Raw genomic sequence first — 26,498 nt, forward strand, 5'->3', positions numbered from 1 at the left:
CCTTAGCCACTTGAGCCACAGGCGCAGAGCCTTCCCCAGTATTTTTGCCCGTGTCCTAAGGAAGACCAGCCCGATGGCTTGCTTCTGCTTTCACTGCTTTTCAGGAACGTGTTCATTTACTCCCATTGTGATACTCAGAAAAATGCAACCCTAGAAATGTGTTCTTGTTTTAAGAACAAACCATATGTGAAAACCCTCTTGGTTTGTTCTCTGACTCTCTCTGGTGGACATCAGAGTGACAACTAACCTTGGGCATGAAAATTTTTTAGGTGAGAAAATTTTTTCAAATAATGATTTTGTGCACTACAAAGCAAGGAATCCCACTGAGTGAGGGATTTGGTCACTGTAGCCTGTGTCCACTTTGCCATCGACAATAAGGGGTTCTTTGTAATAATAATAATAGTATTGATAATGACTCCTCTTCATATGCTCTCTACCGTTTGTAAGTATTCTCATAGACACGATCCCATTTGTCCTCTAATTGATTAGGAAGTATTAGGTAAAATCATAATAATATGTGACTGGTTTTGACCAAAAAAAAGGTAATTTCCAAAGGTTTAACTAAACAGAAAAGGCTGGTCCTAATGACTACTCCATCTACATGCTGTACTCAAAGGCCATGTGCGTTGTCATTTGCTAGAGTGTGAAATGCTGGCTTATTTTCTGATGCTTGAGCTTCTTCCTGAGAGTGAGAGGGTTCGGGCATGTGAAGCTTTCCATTCGAAAGCAGGGACAGTCCTGGGCAAACTGCATGAGTAGGTCATGCAGCCCACTCCCTGTCACCCACGTGACACCTGGTGACTGAAGTTGTTGTGTTCTTCGAGGGTTTACCGTTAATCATGCTGCCCTTGGTGACTTGTCTTCTACCACAGGGCACCGAGCTCCAGCCTTGGCAGGTCTGCCTTCCCAGACCTCACCTGCTCTTCATTCATATTTTTATAGGTGAGGCTTAAATTAGAGAAAGCTCCTGGTACAAGGGAAAGAAAACTGGACTAGAGATCAGAAATCCAGACTCCATGTTTTACTCACTGTGGGACCTTGGGTAAGAAATTTGTTAATGTCAAATCTCAGTTCTCTTGGTTGTAAAATAGGGATAATAATTCCTACCCCATCTATGTGACGGAACCATTTTGAGATACCGTGAGACAACGTATGTGAAAATAAACTGAAAAATGTTAAACAAGGATAAAGAAATGATGAATGTACTCATTTATTATTTTAGAATAAACTTTCTGAATAATTAGATTTAGGAAGCCTGTCTAAACTTTCTTGCCTCGTCTCTGTCTCTATAGCAGTGATTTTCAACCAGTGTGGGGTGAAAAAAAAATTTTTTTTTTTTTGAGACACAGAGCCTCAAGCTGTCCCCCTGGGTAGAGTGCCGTGGCATCACAGCTCACAGCAACCTCCAACTTCTGGGCTCAAGCGAGTCTCCTGCCTCCGCCTCCCAAGTAGCTGGGACCACAGGCGCCTGCCACAACGCCCGCGGCTTTTTTTTGGTTGCAGCCGTCATTGTTGTTTTGGCGGGCCCGGGCTGGGGATTCGAACCCGCCACCTTAGGTGTACGTGGCTGGCACCTTAGCCAGTTGAGCTATAGGCGCCAAGCCAAAAAAAAATTTTTTTTTTTTTTACAAAGCTACTTTTAATACTTTGGGGTGAGCCCCACAGGAATAAAAAACACTGGGAAGGGGTAACCCCCTCATCCCTAGGAGTGTTGGGGGGGGGGAGGAGAGAGGCTACGTGAGGGAAAGGAAGCACAAAAGGGACCGGCTGCAGACTCAGGGCAAAGGGAAGCCATCGGTGCTGGGACCTGTGAGCACTACAGGAGGAAACGCGAGCCTGGTGGGACTGGCTCCGGGCACACAGGCGAAGGGCAAGAAGGTTGGACCCGAAGCCACAAAGCTACTTGGGTTCCTCCTTCTTCTCGTTTGCCTTTTTCTGCTTCTGCTGCATGATCTCCGAGTCCCTCTGCTTGTGGGCGGCAGCAGAAGGCCCGTCATCTCCGTCCTTTCCCTTAACCGAGTCGCTCTGCTTTTTCATGTTCTTCTGGCGGGCGAGCTCACGCTGGTTACCGCGGGTCATGGCGACGGCAGCGGCTCCCGCCTGCCTCCGTTGCGTTCCCTCCTTCTGTCCGACGTTGCAGCCCCCCAGGGTGAAAATTTTTAAAGATCATTAATAAAATTATTTTTGAAAAAAGTTCAAACCACAGTAAGTGCATTCTTTTGTTTACGCTGTGTTTTTTTATCAACATAATCTAAGTGTGCAGTGAAAGTTTAAACTATAGATTCAAGTGTGCCACGAGATAAAAAGGGTTGAAAAACACTGCTCTGTGGATTTACCTTTCACCTCTAGGGCCTTTTTTATTTGCCCTATGCCCTGGCAGCTGGCCTTACCTGGTGGTTAGCTATCTGCTCTCCCCTGCTGTGGCAATGATGCATTCATTGTTCTATAAGGAAACCTCAGCCCTACTGAGCCCTATCTAGTCCTGGTTCAGCATCAAAGTCCCCCTTTATTATTACTTAGAAACTCTATAGTGTTTAAAATCTCATTATTACTGACTTGGTTTAACTTTGTTGATTATCTAATGATGCATTATCTCTTGTACAAATGTGTTCCATGAATGTAGACCTCCCTCACAGAGAATTAGGATTTTCTCTGCTTGGATATTTCCTTTGTTGTACTACCCCCTACTCTGCCATGCTGGTCTCTGGTCCAGAGGCTTAGATTTACACTCTCTAGATTACATCACAGTCACTTCCTCCACCAGCTGTGGAGACTTCCTGTTCAGTGAGGGCTCCTTGAAGATGAAGCTTCTAATTTCCCCCTTTCTTACAGTACTATGGTAACACAAATATTTTGGTTGCCCTCTGTTTCCTTTATTTTTCTGTAGGTGTGGGGGCCAATTATGAGGGGTCTTCAAAAAGTTCATGGAGGCCAGGCATCATTGCTCTTTGGCTGGCCCTATAGTTCTGTTAATTCTTATTTTTAGCTTCATCTGGCTGATGGCCTTACCACAAGGTCAACATGATGGCAAATTTGAGCTTTTACTTGTAGAAGGGCCTTTTCCCACACTTTGGTGTGTATCCCTTCTTTCTCACTGTTTATCCTACATATCTTGTCTCCTACCCAGATAGTGAATTCCCAGAAGGCAATAATTGTCTTCTTCTTAATTTCCTGAGCATATCCTGGGGGGTTCTTACTTCCTTGGCTGACATAGAGTTGAAGATAGTGAAACAATGATTACTTTATTTATTTTCAACAAATGGTTGAACAGTATTTTGTAAAAATCTTTCCAACATGGTTTGGAATATGTTGCTTAAAAAAAAATCCTTCTGATAACACATTTATGAAGTTATAGATAATTTTAGCTAAGTTTCATCATATACTTTTTGTTCTCATCCATGGGAACGTTGCTTTCATTCTCATTATTCTGGAAACTTTTGTAGCTTTGAAAAATGTGTAGAAAATGTGAAAATATCAATTTTAAAGAGTAAAGCTCATGAAACCATTCACAGCCATCTGGTTTCCAGGTATTAAATCATTTGGGTTATTTATTCATTCTTTTATTCAATAAACTTTTATTGAGCATTCTTGTTTTAGGTGTTGATTTTAAAACAGGAAGTATAAAGTGTACTCATAGAAGGTGCTGTGATTGTCTAAAGGAGGTACCTTTATTTGAATTGGAAAGGTCCAGAAAGGGTGGGTTTGGGAGGGGCATTGCTAGTGGAGGGGACATCTGGTGGGAAGGCTCACAGATGGGAAATAGCATGTGGGTTTCGAATGATTGGGCCGGAGATGAGGGTGGTTGGCAAGAGAGAGTATAGAGAAGTGAATAAAGAGAAGGCTATTGAGACTGGCAGGGTTCACATTATGAGGACCTAAGTGTTCTAAACTAAGGGGTCGAATTTCTCCAAAAAGCCATGGGGGAATCACTAAATGATTGCAAAAATAGTTTAATTAGGTGAGAATTTTAGACTACTGGATTGTCATGGTGAATATATCACACTTGACCTTTGGACAATGTAGGAATTAGGAACACTGACTCCTGCACAGTCAAAAATCTGCATTTAAGTTTTGATTTACCCCAAACTTAACTACTAATAGTTCACTGTTGACTGGAAGCCTTACTGATCACATAAACAGGTGATTAATACATATGTTGTATGTTATATGTATTATATCCTATATTCTTATAATAAGCCAGAGAACAGAAAATGTTATTAAGAAAATCATAAGGAAAAGAAAATATATTTACTATTAAGTAGAAGTGGATCATCATAAAGGTCTTTATCCTCATCTTTGTGTTGAATAGGCTGAGGAAGAGTAAGAGTCTTGCTGCCTCATGGGTGGCAGAGGTGGAAGGGGAGGCGGGAGAGGCAGGCACACTTGGTGTTACTTTCACTCCACCGATAAGTGGACCTGCACAGTTCAAACCCATGTTGTTCAAGGGTCAAATATATTTTAGGCGAGGAAGGATGAAGCTTGCACAAAAGCTTTCTATGAGAAATGGAGATGGGGAATGATTATCTAGAAGGTAGAATCAACTGAGGTGGTGGGAGTAGGAGAAATTAAAGATGACTTCCAGGTTCATTTTGGTTTGGGTGGCCAGGTGGATGGATATTTGGTCATTTACTAAGATATATAATAAGAAGTATATTTTGTGCAAGATGTGTTCTATTTTGACATGTTAAATTATATTGGCAGTTTGGGTTGGAGAAGATATGAATTTGATAGATAACCACCAGACAGATGCATCACAGGTTTTGAAGTCTTAATCTGGCTGAGGCCATCAAAGAGACTGTAGAGGGTGAAAAGAGCAGAGGATGGAGGATGAAGCCCTTGGGACACTGACATTTTAGTAATGACTAGAAGATGTGACATGTTTAATGAAATTTAAAGAAATGAACTGTTTAAGAGACACTTAAGACCAGGGTGACCAACCGTCCTGGTTTGCTCTGGAGTGAGGGGTTTCCTGGGACATGGTACTTCCAGTGCTAAAACTGGGACAAACTATCCTGACTGGTCACTTTACAAAAGAATGTCTAGAAGAGGTGGGAAGAAAAAACAGGAGAGTATGATGTGAATTAAGAATGTTCAAAGGGCCCACCCATACCCTTGCCTCTTCTTTCTCCTCTGTCAGCCTGTTTGGACCTCGCTGCTCCAGCTTTTGGGGCACGTTCCATTCTTTTAGCCTGCGACCAGCAGAGAGAAAAATAAAAGTTTTTTTTTTTTTTTATCTGCTCTGTGAACACCTCGAGGTGAGCAAAAACAATAAATTTTAACAATAAATTTACTTAATTTAAATAAATTTCTTTATGTGGGAAATTGTACACATTCAGGCCGGTCAGTGTGGCAACCAAATTGGTGCCAAGTTCTGGGAGGTGATCAGCGATGAACATGGCACTGACCCCACGGGCACCTACCACGGGAACAGCGATCTGCAGTGGGATGGAATCTCTGTCTACTACAATGAAGCCACAGTTGGCAAATACCTTCCTCATGCTATCCTGGTGATCTAGAAGCTGGGACCATGGACTCTGTTCGCTCAGGTCCTTTTGGCCACGTCTTCAGATCAGACAACTTTGTTTTTGGTCAGTCTGGGGCAGGCAACAACTGGGCCAAGGGCCACTATACAGAAGGGGCTGAGCTGGTTGATTCAGTCCTGGATGTGGTACGGAAGGAGGCAGAGAGCTGTGGCTGCCTGCAGGGCTTCTAGCCGACCCACTCTCTGGGTGGAGGCACAGGTTCTGGAATGGGCACACTCCTTATCAGCAAGATCCGAGAAGAGTATCCTGACCGCATCATGAATACCTTTAGTGTGGTGCCTTCACCCAAAGTGTCTGATACCGTGGTTGAGCCCTATAATGCCACCCTCTCTGTCCATCAGTTGGTAGAGAACACTGATGAGTCGTACTGAATTGACAACGAGGCCCTTTACCACATCTCTTCTGTACTCTAAAGTTGACCATGCCAACTTACAGGAACATGAACCACCTTGTCTCAGCCACCATGAGTTGTGTCATCATCTGCCCCCCTTTCCCTGGCCAGCTCAATGCTGACCTCCGCAAGCTGGCAGTCAACATGGTGCCCTTCCCATGTCTCCACTTCTTCATGCCTGGCTTTGCCCCTCTCACCAGCCGTGGAAGCCAGCAGAATTGGGTTCTCACTGTGCCAGAACTCATCTGCAGGTCTTTGATGCCAAGAACACGATGGCTGCCTGTGACCCCTGCCATGGCCGATACCTAACCGTGGCTGCTGTCTCCCATGGATGTCCATGAAGGAGGTAGATGACCAGATGCTCAATGTGCAGAATAAGAATAGCAGCTACTTCGTTGAATGGTGCCCAAACAATGTCAAGACAGCTGTCTGTGACATCCTATCTTGTGGCCTCAAGATGGCAGTCACCTTCATTGGCAGCAGACCAGCACAGCCATCCAGGAGCCCTTCAAGCGCATCTCAGAGGAGTTCACTGCCATGTTCCTCCAGAAGGCCTTCCTCCACCAGTATACAGGTGAGGGTATAGATGAGATGGAATTCACCGAAGCTGAGAGCAACATGAATGACCTCGTCTCTCAGTATCAGCAGTACCAGGATGCCACTGCGGAAGAGGAGGAGAATTTTGGTGAAGAGGCTGAAGAGGAGGCCTAAGGCACAGCCCCATCACCTCAAGCTTCTCAGTCCCCTTAGCCTTCTTCCTCAACTACCCCTTTCCTCTCCCTCAGAATTCATGTTTGCTGCCTCTTACCTTTTTTTTTTTCTTTTGGGGGGGTCTAGAACAGTGCCTGGCACATAGTAGGTACTCAATAAATACTTGTTTGTTGAATGTCTCCTCTCTCCTTCCACTTTGGGAAACCTAGATTTCTGCATTCTAGGTAACCCTGTATATCCTTCTGGTGTCCACTCCTCCCATCTGTCCAGTTAATATTTCCTTTTCTTTGTAAAATAATTCTCTAAGAAGCTGGGTCTCATCCAAATGCCATTTATTTGAGAACCAACTGAATGCTGAATGCAGATGATGACCATCATCCTATGCCCAGGTAGTTGGTGGGAGGGGAGTAGAAGGTAAGAGTAGAAGTAACTCCAAGGAAGAGGGTGGGAGTTTTTTCATCCTAGAATAGTTTTAGAGAGGGAAATCCAGAATATTTAGTGATAACTTCCAGGTATGTCCAGGTTCCATCTCTTAGCTTCAAGGGAGGTATTAACAGTATTATCTTCATTTTCAATCTCCCTCCAAGCTCTGTCCTTGGGAGCATTTTTCCCCCAATGGAATCCTCCCTCTTAATACTTCACCTCACTGATACATTGGATTCCTTCCTTTCCCCCGATAGGAGAAGGGGATCAGGAAGGGAGAGAGATCAGTCTTGGTCCCTAAACTTCCAGAAATGCCCTCCCCATACCCACCTTTTATTATCAACAAAAATGTAATATCCCTGATTATGTGGGAAGGTATATGCTGCCACCTAAATGGGTCATTTCACTCCCCAGAGAGGGGACAGGACACCCTCTGTTTTTTGCAACATCTCATCTCTTCCTTTTGCTGTTGCCTTTTTTCTCCTGACCTTTGGTTTTGTCCTATCCTATACTTCAGATTTCTATTTTGTGTTGAGCTTGCTGCTTTTTTTCATATTGAAAAAGATGACTTTGCCCCAAGAGCCAAAAATAAATGGGAATTGAAAAAAAAAAAAAAAGAATGTTCAAAGGAAGAAATAGCTGCCAATGATGACAAAAGTTGCAGAGATCACGTCAGATCAGCATAGAAAGTATCATCTGAATTTGGGAGGGTGAGCAGTTTCAGGAGCATTTTAATATAGAAGTCAGATTTCAAGAATTGAGTGCAGGAACTCATGAAAAGTGCAAACAGAGATGGGGGATCTTTGGGGGAGGTCATGAAATGAGATTTTGGTCATTTTGCAATCTTGATTAATTTATACTCACTTATCCTAAAACACACAAGAGAAGAGAAAATAATCTCAGGTTCCTAGGAGAGGGAAAGATAAGTTTTCTGCTGTTTCTATGCTGAAATTATTTCTGGTTATGTTTTGATAAGATACTATGATCCCCTTAGAGAACATGTTTTTAATTATTTGAACCAAGAGTATATACTCCCTGGGTCTTAAATCTCATTGAGTTTGTTTAGGAAGTGGTTCTTCTTTATTCTCCTTTCCATAAATTGTGTAGCCTCTGATAGTTCTTCCTCTACACATTGTCTACACAACTGGAAAATGAATAATTGGCAGTTTTGACATGTCAGAGTTCTTAGGATAAGAGAGATAGGCATTTATACCTGAGCCAACAATTATTATACACTTAAAAATTTGTTAAGAGAGTTGACCTCATGTAAAGTGAGTCTCAATTTGGAAATTAAACTCTGGTTGAAATTGGTGCTTGTTATTGGCAGTAGAATTAACTACTATATTGCCCTTTTATTTCTAAAGAAGATTGAATTGGACACCCTGTGGTTCTAGGAGGATGAAGTCCTCTGCATATAATGTAAGCAGAAGAAGTAGTTGCATTTGAAAATCTTGAACCTCTAAACCATAATTCTAGGAAGGTTTGGTGGCTTCTAAATAGCAAGGTCAATTTCAGGGAAAAAGAAATATTTTGTGTTTTTTTTTTTGTCAAGTTCTTAAATTCTAGGAATAGTCTCTTTCTTAAATTAAGTGTTAATAAATCATTGTGCAGAGAGGATACTCTCAAAGTGATCTCTAGTTTTTCCTTATTCTCCATTGCTTTTTGGGAGCCAATTCTGATCAAATGTAAGAGGGCTTGAGTGGGACTTCTTTTTCTGGCTATTTTCTAAGCCTCTTTTTCTTCCTAAATTGTGTGGCCAGCACCCTGTACTTGGATTAAAATCTGGAGCCTGCTTCATTGAAACCCTACCAAAGGATCGCTTGCATTCCCAGCATGTAATTGGGAATATTCATCAAAAGTCTCTTACCTTTCAGTGCCCAGTTTTGGTCGTTGCTGCTACATGATCTTTATCATTGAGGAATGGTCCATTTGGTTGACTGAAGGTAGGTTTCTTTGTATTTTTCAAACTTATCAGGCCTCTCTGTTTCATCCAGAAAACCGACAGATCTGTAACAGCAAGCTGCCTGGGCTCTTGGTTACCTCTGGAGACACAGCATGAAGGAAACGGAAAAGTGTTAGTCACAGATGTTTATTACTGCCACCATATTGCACACAGAATCTCTAACAGTACGATGGCCAAGCTCTGCTCTCCTGAAAGGGAGAAGCAGAGCATGTGCTGTGCCAGTGATCTACTGGTTATCCCTATTCCCCTAAAGAGCCTATTTCCCATCTCCTGCTCCCAGTCCAAGCCTTCATCACTCTCTAGGCACCACCATGGAAATGAGAACCTCTCTGGGACCATCACAGTCAAGCCAGAGCAAACGTCACTTCTTCTAAGAGCACAGAGTTCTGTCTTTTCAATTTGAAAGTGCATCTAGCAGGGCTCTTGTAAATTTCCGAGCGTCTCCTCCCTTCAGCAGGTAGATTGGGAGTAATTGTCTTGGCGATCTAATGGCTGGCTTAATCCATTCTCCCATTCCTGCAACCCAGTTTACTGCCTAAGAACAGCACTTCCTCCATTCAGCCATCTTCTCCCACACCTCCATGCTCCACATTATCCAACCTTCTCTTGCCATAGTTCTCCTTCTTGAACATTTTTATGTTCTATGGAGCCCCCAAGCCAGGATACACACACTCTTACAGTCACTATCTCTGCCCTGGACGTTCCTTTATCCTCCATGGCAACTGTCCTCCAATGGCAGTGTTCTACACAAGCCTCCCAGTGGAGGCTACTTGTTACCAACTGTCCTACATGTCAGTGTTGGGGAATGGGATCAGTGTCACCCTCACACCTCACTACTTCTAGGCCATTAGTCCTTTATCTCCATTGAGGGACCAAGAGGGTAAGAACCTGAAACCCTTTTTTCTTGGGGTTCTAGACACCAAGTTACCACTTCCTTGTCTCTACCATCATTCGACATTCTGTTCTTTCCTTCTGAGTTACTAGAGAAGCTCCAGGCTTCTTCTCACCACAACCCCCAGCCAATATCCCAGGTGACTTCAGCAACAAAGTGGATAGCTCATCTGCACCGAGTACTTTGGTTCCTCAACTACAATAACCTTCTCTTCCACTCTCCTGAAACTACTTGTTCCCATGGCCAACCCCCTGGGCCTGTCCTTACTTAAAGTTGCTTTGCCTCTAAAATGATATGTTCAGTTCAGCCCTTCCACAGCCTCACACCACAGACTCCCAACTTCCAGCTCTTTCTGCTTCCTTCTCACCTTGTCTTCTAAAGTCCTTTATCTCTTGATTCTATCCTGAGCCAACAGCTTGATTTCATTGCCTTTTCTTTTTTGTTTTTTGAGACAGAATCTCACTTTTTTGCCCTTGGTAGAGTGCTGTGGCGTCATAGCTCATAGCAACCTCCAGCTCTTGGGCTTAGGCATTTCTCTTGCCTCAGCCTCCCAAGTAGCTGGGACTACAGGTGCCTGCAATAACACCCAGCTATTTTTGGTTGCAGTTTGACCAGGGCCAGGTTCGAATCCACCACCCTCAGTATATGGGGCCAGTGCCCTACTCACTGAGCCACAGGCACTGCTCGATTTCATTGCCTTTTCTACTTAGCTTAAATTACAACTATGATCAGCTCCCTTGCTTGCCCTTCTGCACTGTTACTTCTCTGCAAGTTCCAGACCCTGGAAAAATCTACCTTCTACCTACTCAGTCTCTGTCTGGGGGCCGGGAGCTGCTGGAGATGCCACAGAATGTTTAGATGGATGCTGCCATGAGTTCCTGACTCCTGACAGTGGTGCTGCCCAGCTCTCTCTCCTATGCTCCACAGATATTTTATTGATTTCCTCTCCTTTCTTCACACTTTTGGCCCTATTGTCACCCTCTTCAGTCTAGTAGACACCTGTGCAGTGAACCACACCCAGAATATAGAGGGCTCCAGAGATGAATTCTTGCAACTTCTTCCACAAAATGCCTGGGCGGCGTGGCCTTCTCTCCTTCCTGCCCATAGTAATGGCAGCCAGTCCACCTTCATCTTTAAGGTCTTCAGCTCCCTGAATCCCCTCCCTCATCTGAAACTGATGTGCCTGTCATTTTCATATATCTTTAACTTTTCCTTACAGTCTGCACAAATACCTAAATATCTCCCAGAGTGCTATGAAATAATTTTTAGGGTTTTTTTGATGTTTCTAGGGATATTTTTTGTCTACACAAAACACTTCTTGTCCTCTGAGTCAGGAATGATTCTTCTTCCCTGCTTCCTCCTCTTGCTCTCATTTACATCTCAACCCAGGTCCCCCTTGGTCCAGGACGGCCTCTCCGACTTCCCCCACACTCTCCCTCCATTGCTCCCGCAGTCATCCTGCTTTCTCCTTTCATTTCATGAGCTATGATTTGCTGACTGTGAATTTGTTCTAACTGCTTATTTTAATTGTAAGCACAGAGAAGACAGCATCACATTCCAACATCTAACACAGGCTCAGTACTTCATGTATATCTGTCATATAAATGAATGAATAGATGGAAGTCTCTGGAACATCACTGATGATGAGAGTGAAATATGGAATGAGACTTAGACACAGTCATCTCCAGATGACTGATGCCCCTGGGATTTTGAAAACTTTTTTTTCACTGAGCCAGATCTGAATTAGTAAAAGAAGAATAGAAAAGAGAAGAAAGAAACATAGCTGTGCTTCGCATGCTTGTTCCCATGAAATTTCTGTGTACTTCTTCAGACTCCAAATGCAAACATGCAAAACCAATCGTATCTCAGACCTGAAGCAATCTCTCCCAATGTCCTATTCAGGTGACATCTGAAAGATGGGACATACACCCCCCCCCATGCTTGTCAACCGGTGAAACCTGAATAAGGTCACTGGATTTTATAAATGTTGATTTCCTGGTTGTGAAAGATGTTACCGTTGGGGAAAATGGGGTGAAGGGTTTACGGGATCTCTCTGGATTATTTCTTATAACTGCATGTGAATCTACAATTGTCTGCAAATAAAAAGTCAAAAAAATAAGAAAAAGAATCTGACAGACATGTGAGTGTGTGTGGAAGTGTATGTGTATGACTGTGTGTGAATTTGCACGAGTGTGTGAGTGTGTGTGAGAGAATATGTGTGAATATGAGTTTGCACGTGTGCATGTGTGAGTGTGCGTGAGTGTGCACGTGTGAGTGTGACAGTTGGGAAGTAAAACATGGGGTGGGTGAGGAGTGTCCAGGTGTACTCAGCTGAATAGTACCCCCTCATCAGTCTTCCCAGAACCGCAGAAAGAGACCTTATTTGGAAAAGTGTCTTTGCACAGGTCAGAAGTTAAGATGGAGTCCCACTGGATTAGGGTGGACCCTCATCCCAGGGGGCTGCTCCTGTGAGAGGAGAGAACAGACACAGGAAAGAAGGCCTGCAAAGACGGAGGCAAAGATCGGAGTTATTGGGACCACCAAGGCTGTCTGACAACCACCAGAAGCTAGAAGAGGGAAGGAAAGATTCTTCCCGGGAGCCTTCCTAGGGAGCAGTGGCCTGTGGACACCTTGATTTCAGACTTCCAGCCTCCAGAACTGGGAGAGAATAAATCCTTGTGTTTGTGGTAATCTGTTACAGCAGCCCCGGAAGACTCATGCGCGGAGAGTAGCGATTTTGTGTCACTACAGTTATTCTTCCTAAATGCTTGTTTTCCCTCACATGGTACAGAACAAGGGACATCAGCCTACTCCCCTTGTCAGCTCTCCTCCCTGCCACCTGTCTTCATTTGAGTTAGAAGGAGAATTGAGTAACCCCAGGAGTGGAACCCAGCAGCACCACTGCTTTTGAACCTATTTGCACAGGTTAATAACACGCAAAGCACAGTCAGGGAACTTAATATACATTAGCTCTAATCCTTACTATAAATTTACCAAATAGGCAGTATTATTATTTCTGAAATGAAATGACCCTTCAGAGATCACTTCTTATACATGATCTGATTTATATGGACACAGTTTGCCTATATACTTAACATCTGGTCAGGGCCTTCGTAAAACAAATATTCAGTGTGCCTAGAACACCTAGCTCTGACTATCACACAGAAGAAGCAGCGAGGTTCAGTGATGCTCCATAGTGTGTTTTCTAGCCCAAATAAAGCTTTATTAACATGCAGGAGACACTTCAGATATGCAAGTCAGCTTTTGTTAGGCCACCCAGTCCCCTTTTCACGACACTCACACATAGGTCACTATGAAAGTTTTGAAGCAGACCGTGTTATGATCCATTATTTCCCTGTAACAGTAACACAGTCAACAACGTTCTTTCTGATTCATCTGTGCAAGTCTCAACTTGTTCAGCTTATCTGTGTTGCTGGGAGGGCTTTAATTTGTTTCAGCTATGTGGATTTTATACTTTCGGATTTTTGTGTGTCTCAAAACTTTTGTAATGACCCATATGTACCCAGACTCTCTGCAGCAGGGGGCCCTGGAACAAAGCTGTCACTCTATGGCCTGTCCATCCAATCAAAGGCTCTTCTCATGTTATCCTACCTGTTGGCAATGGTGCCTTGGGGACTGTGCAGTGACTGGACAGTCACTGTGGGGACAGGACCTGTGCCTTGCGCCTGCCACTTATGGAGGATGGTGGTGGTGCTTTAAGATACTCAAGCAAGCTTAAGAACAGGAAACCTGCTGTTAAAAACAAAACAACAATTGATTAAAGTGAAAAACAGATCTCAACCTTCCCATTACAGTTTAAGGTAAAGAAATTTTCAGATGCAAAAGGATGTTTCGGATAAGCTATTTACAGAATGATTAATACATTTTTAGTAACTAAAGTCAGTAGAAGCAGCTAAGAAATACTTCAGATCATGATATATAACCCAAGTACTGGAAGATCTATCAGAACTTTTGTTGTTCCCAACTCAGCAAGGTTGAAAAGTGTAATTATAGAATGATACCATAGGTCTTTAATTTTCATTTATAAATTGTCTTTTTCAAATGTGGACTAAGGCAGATGTTTCTGAGATAATTAAAGTCCACTAAGGCTCAGTGCTTGTAGCTCAGAGGCTAGGGCGCTGGCCACATACACCGGGGCTGGCGGGTTGGAACCCAGCCCGGGCCTGCCAAACAACAATAATAGCAACTGCAACAAAAATACAGCTGGGCTTTGTGGTGGGTGCCTGTAGTCCCAGCTATGTAGGAGGCTGAGGCAAGAGAATCTCTTAAGCCCAAGAGTTTGAGGTTGCTGTGAGCTGTGATGCCACAGCACTCTACCAAGGGTGGCATAGTGAGACTTTGTCTCCAAAAAAAAAAAAAAAAATTAAAACGCACTGAAATGTGAAGTCTGACTCTCCTGTTAAAAAAAGTCCAACCTAAATTGCAGCAGTGGGAAACAGGAAAAAACAAATACCTCCCTGCCCAGCAGATCCTTCATGCTAGTTCATTAGATTAAAACTTTAAAAATGCACATACAATTGCTTACTGGGAAAAGGAGTAGGAGTGGGTTATGGGTAATCTGAAGTGCTCTTAACAAGGAAAACAAGAGACTCAGCCGCCACTCCATGTTTTTGTTTAAAAGATGAGCACTGGGATTTATTTATCTCTGTCTTTTCTTGGATAGTGTAGCATAACAGGACACTTGTGTCAGCTAGGCAAAGGTAGCAATTTAGTGGTGCTTCTGTAGGCTTCTTTTCTTTTTGGGTGGAATCTTTGAATATCAAGTCCTTTAGAAGAGTATGCACTTAAACTGGAACGAGGAAAGCTATTGTCATCCTGAACTACGTTCTTCAGAACTGTGGTCCCTGGGCTGCAGACGGATACTGGTCCGTGGCCTATTAGGAACTAGACTGCACAACAGGAAGGGAGTGGTGGGTGAACAAAACTTCACCTGCATTTATAGCCGCTCCCCATTGCTGGCATCACCGCCTGAGCTCCCCCACAAGTCAGGTCAGCAGTCGTATTAGATTCTCATAGATGTGCGAACTCTGTTGTCAACAGCACATGTGAGGGATCTTGGCTGTGGCTCCGTATGTGAATCTAATGCTTGATGACCTGGGCTGGAGCTGAGGTGGGGATGCTGGCACTGGGGATTAGATACAGATAAATAAATAAATACAAAGACAGATTATCATTAGCAGAGAGGTTTGACTGCACAGAGACCATAATAAATCAATTGCTTAAGACTCATTCACATCAAAACCATCCTCTCTTGCTCCTCTATCTGTAGAAGAATCTTCTTCTATAAAGCTGGTCCCTGGTGCCAAAAAGTCTGGGAACTGCTGCCTTAAAACACTAAAAGTCTATCAGATGGTAATTGTGGACGAAAACAGTATCTGTGTTTAAATTATTGGGGCATTTATTGCTACAGTTGGAGTTTATTTATTTGGGTTTAAATGTGAACATATTATTCCGACATGGTTTTCAATTTGTCGATCAAAAATACATTCTTCCATTTAAGAGGTACTTACTATCTTCTGTAGGTACCTTCTGTGCTACGCTATGGAGAATATAAATGAAGGATAGTTATTCCTGTTATCAAAGAGATGACAAATAAAGATGGAGGGGGGAGGTAGGGGGAAGACGTTGGTTTTCTACATACCAGGTACTGTTCAAAGTGCTTTATATGCATGGACTCTTTTAATTTCCCATAACCCTTGGAAACAGGTAATAGTTTAAGCATCATTCTATAGATAAAGAAGCTAAAGTTGGGAAACTTGCCCAAGGCCAGACACCTACAAGTGTTAAAGTTGAGCTATAAACTCAGGTGAGCTAACCCTACGTTCTATTACACCCCAAGTTGGGCAGAACATACACCTCAATCACCTACATCATTAATGATAATAAATAGCAACTAATAATCCTTAACAGCACCATGGCAGCCTCATGATAAGTGGGGAGATCACCCTGGGTTCAGACAGTTAAGGAAGGTTTCATGATACGAAAGGAAAACTAGATCCAAACAGATGGATCCCTTGAAGGATTTGCATCTGTATCGTTTTGTTGGAGAGGTCCAAGTACTCGAGAGTTCTGGGAAGCCTGTGGGAGAACAACCTCTGTGTTTAATCCATTGTTTCTCAACCGCATTTGACTATGAAGCCATTTTTCTTTAATAGGGAACACTTAACAAACATCTTTTGGCACACACATTTTTATGCATTAACATTAGCTTAGGAGAACTACATTTAATTTAGGGCATCTATTTGCAGAGTCTGTCCTGGTGTCCTCAGCTTCTTCCATCAGTGGTCAGAAAGCATCTGATGAAGAAGTTACTAGGGGGCCAGGCATAGTGGCTCCTGCCTGTAGTTCCTGCACTCTGGGAGGCCAATGCAGGAGGATTCCTGGGGGCCAGGATTTTAAGACCAGCCTGGGCAACATGGCAAGATGCTATCTCTACAAACAAAACGATACAAAAAATTAGATGGGCATGGTGTATGCCTGTAGCCCTAGCTACTTGGGAGGCTGAAGTGGGTTCGCTCCCAGGAGTTTAAGGTTGAGGCTGAGTGAGCTATGACCACATCAGTGCACTCTAGCCTGGGTAACAAAGAAAGACCCTGTCTCTAAAAAAAAAAAAAAAAAAGAAAGAAAGAAAGAAAAGAGAAGAAAAGAGAAAAAAAAAAAGAGGTTATGAGGGAAAGGACTACTGGGAACCTCAGAGAATTTGTAGGATTTGCATGGAATTCGTGAAAACTTGACAGGTTGTAAAGTTTTGCTTATTTAACTAAGCCTTCTCTCTAGCCAGGGTTGTATTCTTGTCAACTTTAGGAGAGTCTTAGGTTAGTCAGTCTAGTTCTTTCTGGCTGCGCTGAGGAGTATTTACTTTAAAATTAGAAGAAATAGTCCTTCATTCATCCCTGGTTTTATCAGTGTATTCTGGGTACTCCAGCGACACTGTCTTCTTTCTTTAATCACTTTTTACAGTATTTTGTCCATAACAGAAGGATTATTTTATGGCTAAGTTGGCCACTTGTAGTTATAATCATGCTCAATGCTCATTAACGAGTCATGTGTTTTCAATTGCATAAAAATTGGCACAGCTTGCAGAAAGTAAAAGATGCATCCCAACTCCGACTTCATAGACACGTTTTCTTTCAATGATGTAGGAATTTACTCCCTTTCTGTTACAAATTGTGCTGTATGTTATTTAATTTTGACCTCACAATCACCCCAGGAGTTAGATGTTACCATCATTTAATACATGAGGAGATGGAGGCTCAGGGAAGATTAAAATTAATTGCCTCAGGTTAAACAGCTAATCAAGGAGGAATTTAAATTTTGGTCTATTTGATTCCAAAGCCCACAGTTAAAAAAACTCCATGATATTGCTTCCCTAAAAGGGAAAACAATATAGTGAAGATGAAATCAGTACTTAGGATACTAGAATTTGAAGCCTTACGGGCAATTGAACTGTTACTTAGATGGTTGACAAGGCCATCATGCATTTTCAAACCATATCAGCTAAAATTTAAGTTTACAAAAATAATCGCTTTGGCTCAATTAGGAGTTTGATTTCCTAATGTGAAATCACTAGCATTTCTTTACTACATTTCCCTCCCCCCCATAAGTTCTCCCCTTTCTTACCCATATGTAAATGACTGCTAAATTTTTGTTTGTTTGTTTGTTTTTTCCAAGTTTTTATTGTTGTCGTTAAGAGGAGAGAAATTCTATCTATTGAAAATCTACCAAGTACCAGAGAGTGTGCTTGGGGCTTTTGTATGCAATCTGTTAATTGCCATAATACTGCTATAAAAGGCATTATTGTCTGGAAATAATTTCATACTGGTTTTAGGAACTTCCCTTTAGTTCCAGAATAAGTTCGTGACAAAACCAGCATGGGGACCCATTCCTGTCCTGGCAGCTGATCTGTTTTCTATCCAAGCAAGGAGTTTTGGCTGCATTTGAGCAATCATATGTGTTTCGCAAATTATCTAAGAGGCATTCACCAATAATGCCTCAACTCTGAATGCTCCTGCAGGGACTGGGTCTTTTTATATCCCAATCTCTAGCACAACATCTGGCACATCGAAGATCCTTAATCAATATTTATTTAATTGACATGTAACTGCTTGTGCAGGCTTGCCCTAGGCAATGTTTCAGCTAGGTTTGCATGTAATGTTTAAAAGTCATGTCTGATCTTCACTTGAAATACTACTGGGGTCTCCCTTTGACTTTGGCCTTATAATATAGAACACCCATGAATGAAAAAGTGACTTTGCATTCAAATATGGGGAGGCATTAAGGAATCAGTGGGAATTCTGAATGCAAATCTTAAAACAGATAGGGGAGAATACATAAAAATACAGGGTGCTTCTGGGAAACATGGGTGGTCGTCTTTGCCTCCTCTGTTTTGAGGTAGATTTAGAACACTCAGTTGTCCTACATGAACCATTCTATTCTTCTTCGTCTCTTCCAATCCCCAAATGTGAGGCCACATTTTCTACAAATAATTCTTGCATTGAGTCTGCTATGTTTTTACAACCTAAAATGTCGTACCTTATTCCCTTTTATGTATGAGTTTGACAAATGTGAGCCAGAAAAATATCAGGACTCTGCGTAAACATAGAGCAGAATGGTGGCCCGGTTTCCCTAACTTGGCACTAACATCTCCATCCACAAGGGCGTTTCTGCAGCCCCCAAGTGGAATGAGTCACTTGGTCGGTGTTTGCACTCTGCTCTTGCCTCGAAAGTTTCCTCTCTTGAGCAGTGGGTCCTTTGGGTTGAATCCAATTGGTTGGCCGGTAACATGTTACCTGGGGAGAATCAGGATATTTTCATATTATGTAATTTTTAAGAAATTATCTTTATTTTTAATTGTTCATCTAGACATGCCAATGAATATTCAGGCCACATTTTGAGCAAAACTCACAAGGTGGTTTTTTTCAAACCTCACATGTATACACGAAATGACACAATTTTAAGGGTTTGCTTAAAAGAACAAAGCAGAAGAAATACAGTGAGGTGCAAGCCCATAACCAAATTCAAATCAGTGAGCAGATCTGCTTCAACATAAGAAAAGATTGCAAAACAAGTCTGTGCTTTGTAGGAAGCACTATCTGAAGACAGGGTTGCAGGACACACTCCAAATCCCTTTGTGGGAAGCTATAAGCAGGGAGAAACAGAGCCCGGTTTTCAGCCTAGCAGGGAGTTATGGGGAGGCCAGGGTTTCATAAATAAGGTCCTGACTATTCATTGCTGCTATTATTATAAAAGGAAAGCAGGCTTTGCCCATCAGGTCTGGCAGTGATAGTCTCTTTCTGTCTTAATTTGATCTTCACTTTACCTTTAGCTTACTAAAAACAGCCCTTTCTTCTTTCTTTTTTCCTTTCTTCTTGAGCAATGCAAGAATCAAACTTGGTAAGTCACTTTTTTGATGGTCTGTGGACTAAAAGAATAAGGTTGAAGATAAAACCTATAGATGATCCAATAGCTATGTCCTAATTAGTGACTAAACTCCTATTGAAATATTGCAGGAGAGCAACCAGTAGGCAAGGGAAAATAATTTTTTACATTCTTTTCCTATTCTTTGTTCAGTTTGTTTTGTTTGCTGACCAATGAGGAACTCAAGCAGTCTCCAGACAGTCCAGTGAAGGAGACAGATGCCTCCAGTGTAGGCATCGTCTCATTTCACTTCAGACTTTTATTGTAGTAGTGGCTACTTATTAGGCTTAACCATTGGCTCTTGGGTCATTTTCTCTGTGGGCTCTTCTTCAGGACCTAATTAGAACATAAGCACTTTTGCCCTATAAACGTGGAAGCGCTAAAGAACATGTCCAATCTTATTTATTTAAATTATAATATAATTGCAATTTAAACAATGCCCATTTCCTAGACTTAAGGGAGAGGCCTCATTAGCTAACATAGCGTCTTCTTTCCTATCTCTACTTTCTGGTCTCCAGCAATGGCTTTCCTTCATTTGATCCATAGACAAAAATAAACTACTCACAGCCCCTCTCTGCGTCATCAAACCCAAAGTAAGAGAGGTTCGGAAAAGGAATACATCCAAGGTATTCTCTTTGGGGCCAAGCTGAGAGCATCAAAATAGTAAAGTGATACAGAAACATTTGTCAGGTCATGGTTATTACAAGAAAAAAAAAAACCCAACCAGATTTAGTGTTCAGTTTCCGTAACCTCCTTTCTTATCCATATCAAAAATTTCAACTTGTCATTCCCCCATTTCATAAGAACTTCACACTTTCTTTAGCACCATCTGACAATCTCCTACCTGAATGAAAATATGATCAACTTTCCAAAATGTCCCCTAAACCTTAACTCTGTAAGCCTCAGTCTCTCTATAGGAACTTATGAAGGACCAGTCAAGTTTCTAACATTTCGTTTGTGTGTTAGGAGAAAAAAAAACCCCAACCAGTGGCTCTTAGGAAACAAGAGCAAGCTGTCATTCTACCAGTTTGAGAAACAGCTTGATCGTGGCAGAAACAATCGTTCTCCCACTACCACACTGTGGAAGGTAAAAAAAAAGGGGATCAACAATTTTTATCGAACATTAATTACGTTAAAACTTCTAAAGGAAAGGTTTGATGCACAACGTGTAGCAGCCTAGACAAGAATGCTGTAATGAACCAATTTTATTGCCAAGTGTTTGCAGAAAAAATGGCAACAAAATTCCAAGGTGACCTAGCTAGCGAGAGCCATAATTAACCACAATGACCTGCCAGGAGGGGAAGGTCTGCTATAAAACTGAAATATTTTCTTGACTTAAATAATATTAACTTCAGCTAAACAGTTGGGGAGTTGTTCATAGGAAGTTAAGGAAAAAGAAACAAATCCAGTTACTGTTAATACCAAAGAAATGCACACCAACCATAAACCAAAGGTACTTTGGTACTGTAGCCAGAACGGACAAATGCGGGGTCTGGGAGCGGGGAATTCCCTGATGGACAGATGACAGGGTCATAGAAGGTTTTTGAGACAGGCTATGTCTCCTGTGAGGCTGACACACCACCATGTTCCATAACAAAGAGTCACATAAACACAAGCTTATCAGCTGGCTTGTTAAAATACCACTGCTCCGTTGTAAAGTGACTGATTCAGACTTGCTGAAGGATCTTGTTAAGCCAAGGAAACCATGCTTGGTGCCATAGTTTAAACACTATGGTCTCAAGCGGAACGCCTGTGAAGTTTCCAACATGTCTCCCCGACTTTCTTGGGTTTCAGTTTGTGACCTTAGCTGGAAAACACAAAGATGGACATGGGATGGAAGTTCGGAAAGACATCTGTGAGGATTTAAATTGGGCAGCTTTCAGAAGAGGAAAGATGTGTAAGTTAAGGCCTTTATCTGCAAACGACAGTATATTAATAAACTCTATACCATATTTACAAATGCATTCTCTTGTATTAAAACTAACAGTATTCTGTTCACAGTGCCATTGTTTATACAGGTAGCAATCCCATAATACTCATGTATTTTGGCATGGGAATCAGTAGCGTTGGTATTTACAGAACATGTACATGTGAGAATATAAACATGTCACTGAATCCATAAAAGACAGATTGGCTAACGGTGCAAAGGAATGAACTGTACAGCACCTTCCCCTCGGGTCGGGTAGCAAACGTGGTTTCTGAAATTGAGAAGATGCCAAATATCTGCCCCAAGTGGCATAAAGTCAATAACAAAACAATGAACCCCTTGTCCAAGTTTGGGTACATTGAGTAATCTTAGTCCAAAGTTTTAGATCCATTGTCTACGCATGAAATACAAAAGTTAAAAAGACTCATTATTATTTTTATAATAATTATTATTAAAATAGAAGGTACTTTCTCCCATGCTCTCATAGGTGCTTTCGCAATAAAGACCAATATCCTCCGAGTTCCAGATGTGCTGGTGTTTTTGTCATGCAGATCAGCAGTCAGATGCAAACTGAAAGTGCTGGAGACTTGGGGACTGCTGCCTGTCCTAGGGTGACCCAGGGCCGGGGGACGTGGCAGATCACCTCCTTCTCACTCCCAGTGTTCTGCTGGAGGCCGAGCCTGCCCATGGAATCAGCCCCCACGTCACTGACGGAGCTACTGCTATCCGGCGCCCAGGTGACTCAGGGCTTCTGTACACTTGCAAGAAGGAGGCGAGGCAGGTGACTAGGAGGAGGGTGGTGTTCCAAGAGCCCCAGGCCACAACCCAGAGAGTCCTTCCTCAAGGCGGCTGGGCCAGGCCGGCTACGGGGAGTCGCCCTCCCCCCCAGTCTGCGCCTGGTCCTCAGTCCCGGGGCCTGCGTGGTCGCTGCCGCTGCCGCTGCCGCCCCTGCTCCTGTGCTGCCGGGGCGACAGGCTCTTCCACTGCGCCTTGTTGTGCGCCAGGTGGCTCAGCATGTTCTCCGACAGCGGGCTGTTCCCGGTGAAGCGGGCCCATTCCCGGAAGAGCGGCTCCACGATGTAGGTCATGAAACCTGGAAGGGGCGAGGCCACAGGTCACCAAAGGGCGGAACCCTCTGCCTCCTCCCTCGCCAGTACCACTGGGGACCTGCTGGGGACCCGGCCCTTGGGATATGAAAGCGAAATAGATACGGTCACTGTCTTCGGTCTGGGGGTTGGGCTTGACACCTTGGGCTTGTCACTAAACCTCTTTGTGCCTCGGTTTCCTCATTTGGAAAAATGATCTAAACTCGCCGTGGTTCTCAGCCTTCCTAATGCCGCAGTGTATTTTCATTGTTAAAAGGGGTGAGGTGACATCTTCCTGATTCAGACCATCTGAAAAATGTATATACTTACATGTAGGATTTTTTTTCAAGATTATCATTTTATAACCATATCTTGCTTTCCATTACATTAAACAAATAACTGTAAATAAAATTCATTCAATTTCAATACAGATTTTTACCTGCCTTCAAGTTCTCATGACTCACTGAGACTGGTATTAGACTCCCTTGTGTGTCTGTTCTCTTAATTATTATTATTATTATTTTTTGAGACAGAGCCTCAAGCTGTCCCCCTGGGTAGAGTGCTGTGGCACCTCCAACTCCTGGGCTCAAGCGAGTCTCCTGCCTCTGCCTCCCAAGTAGCTGGGACCACAGGTGCCTGCCACAACGCCGGCTTTTTTTTTTTGGTTGCAGCCGTCATTGTTGTTTGGCAGCTGGGCTGGATTTGAACCCGCCACTTTGGGTGTATGTGGCTGGTACCTTAGCCACTTGAGCCACAGGCACTGAGCCTGTTCTCTTTAATTATTTAAGATTTTCTGTTTTCTAATCATGTTTTGCAATTCATGTGCTTTCAACATTAGACATGATTTGTTAAACGCAGATAACATCCAGTCTGTGACAGAATTGTTGGAATTATCACAAACTTGGACTTATTTAGGTTTTTTCCTGTTTTTTCTTGAAATATAGATGTGGAGGGAAAAGCCAAGTGTTTTTCAGCATAACAAAAACTTCTCACAACAATTAACCCTGGCTGTTCACAGGCACGTAAATTATAAGGGTTGATTTGATCTTTTTTTTTTTTTTTTTTTTTTTTTTACAAATAGCAGTCACTTGGCTTCTGAGGATGCTATAGAGATGGGAAAAGGACACAGCAATGCAAAATGTTACTATACATTTCTGCATAATCTCATCTTATGTGAAATATGATTGAAATATTGTGAGATTGTTCAGAGAATGTGAACCTATGGAGGAGAGTTAAGCCAGTGACTTTATGTCTGCATTTGGCATTTGGTTAGGTTCTATAGGGAATCATCAAATAAGGATTTTATATTTTGCTTTTTATTCTTGAATTTTCTTTACCTCCTTCCCAATCTCCATGTCTAATTTCTATCATTCACCTTAAAAGAGATCAGATATTAGGTACCTAAGAAGATAGGTTGCAAAATTATACTATTCTAAAGTTCAAGGGCAAATATTGGTCAAGTTTAAGTATAAAAAACTTATACAGCCAACATTTTAAAATTCAACACTTAAAAAAATTAACTAATGCTCTTCCTGAAGTTACTTGTTACCCTAGAATTATACAGCTACTTGTCAGATGACTAAAGACCTCTTACGCTAGTTAGGTAAGCTATTTGAAAGTCTGAATAGACACCATGAGGCAGTTTTCCAAATAAAGGAAGGCTTCTGCATTCCTGGACTTGGGGACCTGTTCCAGCAGTGTATTGTGCCAACCTCTCTCTTTAAGGGATGAGCTGACATTGCTAGGTCTTGTCCTCCTGGAGGGGAGGTGGGGGAACAGGGAGGAATAGTGGCCTCGAAGGAGAGAAAGATAGAAGGAAATCCTCTTTCTCTTCAGCTTTCTACAGATTCCACCAATGAGAGAGTCATCTGATGTAAAGCTTTCTTTTTATAATTCAGAACTTGGTGGAGAGAGGGCAGGAGAGGAGGAAGGGAGGGGATATTAAGCCCTAGTTCCTCTTGAGTAAATATGAATTACTTAAACAGAAAATCTGATCTGAGCTCGAGAAAGGCACTCAGGCAATTCTCACTTTGGATTGAGAAAGGAAAAAGAGAGGGGATAATTTCAGTCAGAGGGAGTCAAGACAGAGGAAAGAGCTGCTGAACTTAAGACTCACTAGAAGAACTGTTGTCTGGGGGGCTAAAGCCTGCAGCACCGATCAGACTCTCCTTTTCTCTTTGTGCTTTCCTCTTGAGCCTGACCTAACCTGCCACCATACTTCCCAACCTTTAAGGGCCGGCGGAGGTGGAACAGAAAGATCTATGAAATGAGTTGTTTTATAACCACCTTCTTCTTCTCTTTATTATTGATTTGCTGGTGTAGCATCCATGGGATTTCTCTATTTACTCAACTCCCATCCCATTTTAAAAAAAGGTATCTATGGCAACCACATTTTTCTGAGCCGAAAATCAGGACATATGATCTGACAGAATAAGTGTGTTCTCATGACAACAACAGGACAGAATCTCTGAAATCAGGTCTGTCTTGCAAATCCAGGTTGTGCGCTTAACAATGTGAATGCTTTTGTACGAGGGGTTCAAAATGTGATTAACAGTTGCCTAGCAAATTTTCTCTCTAATCAGAGCTTAATACAGTGAGTCCCAGGAATAGGACTTTGGTTAGCATCTAATTTTGAATCACATCTGCAGAACTTTCGCAGCTAAGGCTGAGGCTGCTTTTCTGTGGCTGCTTTTCTGTGGCTGCTGCTCTCATCTCCAAATCCTCCCGCAATTCTGAATCATCCTTGGCCCTGGGTTCTATTTTTTTTTTATTACCCTCTCCTATTTTGGGGTGAGGGAATCATCTTAATTGTGAAGACAATGTAACAATATTAAGGACAATGTGGAAAAAAATGAATGCTCAATAATCTCATAATTCCAACACATTTATTTTAATATTTTTATATTCCGTTCAAATCTTATAGCTAGTTTTATTTTGTCCCTATATCCTGAGGATGACTTTATGACCCCCTTTTGGGACTGTGAATTAGATGTGACCCTATTGTAAGTATATCATTCTAACTTGCTCTGGTTTTCTTAATTTTTAGTTTATTTTTTCAGATGGTCCCTTCCCTCCTCTTAACTCTGGAGCATTGCAGAGGTCTGTAGCACAGTGAATGCATTCAGTTGTCTGAAGTCTATGTGAACAGGTAGAAAACATGAACTGGTACATGTCAGGGCCAGAACTTAAAAGGAACAGAGCTAAAGTTCTGACTTTTGTTTCAATGGAAGGGATCTACAAGGAAAAGAAAGCGTTGCTTTAAGTGTAGATGGAATTGGTGAATGTTTTAAGTTGTGATAGAAATTCTTATTGGAGCAAAACTATTTCTTCTACTAAAGTGCCTGAAATTTCCAGAGTGTGATTCACTTAATGATCTTATGCATAACTCAATTAGATAAAGTAATAATTATTTTGGATGCACTGACATCACACTTTAACAGTTGACCACAATTGACACTTGAAAGAAAGTGTGCTCTTTAGAGAATAAGTTTTGAAGTAAGGAATAGGGAAAGATGGGTTCCTAGGCCACAATGGGATAGGTTGGCTTGCTGGCGCCATGCTCAGGACTGGACCCTTGGGAGTGTTAGGGGTAGGGACCCAAAATGGGAGAGTCCTAAAGGCCAATTCCACTGACTTCTCACCTTCAAACCCAGAAGAGAATGTGAGCAGTTGTTTCTTGCTACTTTTTTTCTACTTTATTTGTTTTTGATTCTATTCTAAATTACAAAGTTAACACAGATTAGTTAAAGATCTATAACAAAGATTTTATCCTATTTTTAAAATTTCTTAGTTGGTAATTACCTAGTGGAATAGTCAGGATTAAAGTGTTAATTTACATGCAGTCATTCAAAGGGACATTGATTAAACCTCTAGCGCTGATCTTTCAAAAGCTGAAAGTGTTGATTTTCTTTTCTTTGTGTTTCCAATTATACACACACACACACACACATATATATATTTCTTTTTAGTAGAGATGGGGGTCTTTTTTCTTTTTTTTTTCTGAGACAGAGTCTCACTTTGTCACCCTTAGTAGAGTACCGTTGCATCATAGATCTCAGCAACCTCAAACTCTTGGGCTCAAGTGATTCTCTTGCCTCAGCCTCCCAAGTAGCTGGGACTACAGGC

At 42.2% G+C, this 26,498-nt stretch overlaps 1 protein-coding gene and 2 pseudogenes across 2 annotated transcripts in view; 1 reads left to right on the forward strand and 2 right to left on the reverse strand.

The window, feature by feature from the left end:
- Positions 1 to 1,619: 1,619 nt before the first annotated feature.
- LOC100961853 lies at positions 1,620 to 2,118 on the reverse strand (annotated as a pseudogene). Its single transcript, XR_001161316.2, has one exon. The product of XR_001161316.2 is annotated as a small EDRK-rich factor 2 pseudogene (transcript).
- Positions 2,119 to 5,311: 3,193 nt separating this feature from the next.
- LOC100944195 lies at positions 5,312 to 6,645 on the forward strand (annotated as a pseudogene).
- Positions 6,646 to 22,124: 15,479 nt separating this feature from the next.
- PDE7B (phosphodiesterase 7B) overlaps positions 22,125 to 26,498 on the reverse strand; it is a 219,372-nt gene continuing 214,998 nt past the window's right edge. The window contains exon 11 of the mRNA XM_012805436.2: positions 22,125 to 22,381. Coding sequence (XP_012660890.1) covers positions 22,152 to 22,381 — 230 coding nt within the window. The 3' untranslated portion in view covers positions 22,125 to 22,151. The remainder of the gene's footprint in view (positions 22,382 to 26,498) is intronic.

This window comes from Otolemur garnettii, unplaced genomic scaffold (genome assembly GCF_000181295.1).
Source record: "Otolemur garnettii isolate 467f Iridium unplaced genomic scaffold, OtoGar3 scaffold00042, whole genome shotgun sequence".
In the NCBI taxonomy this organism is placed as follows: Eukaryota; Metazoa; Chordata; class Mammalia; order Primates; family Galagidae; genus Otolemur; species Otolemur garnettii.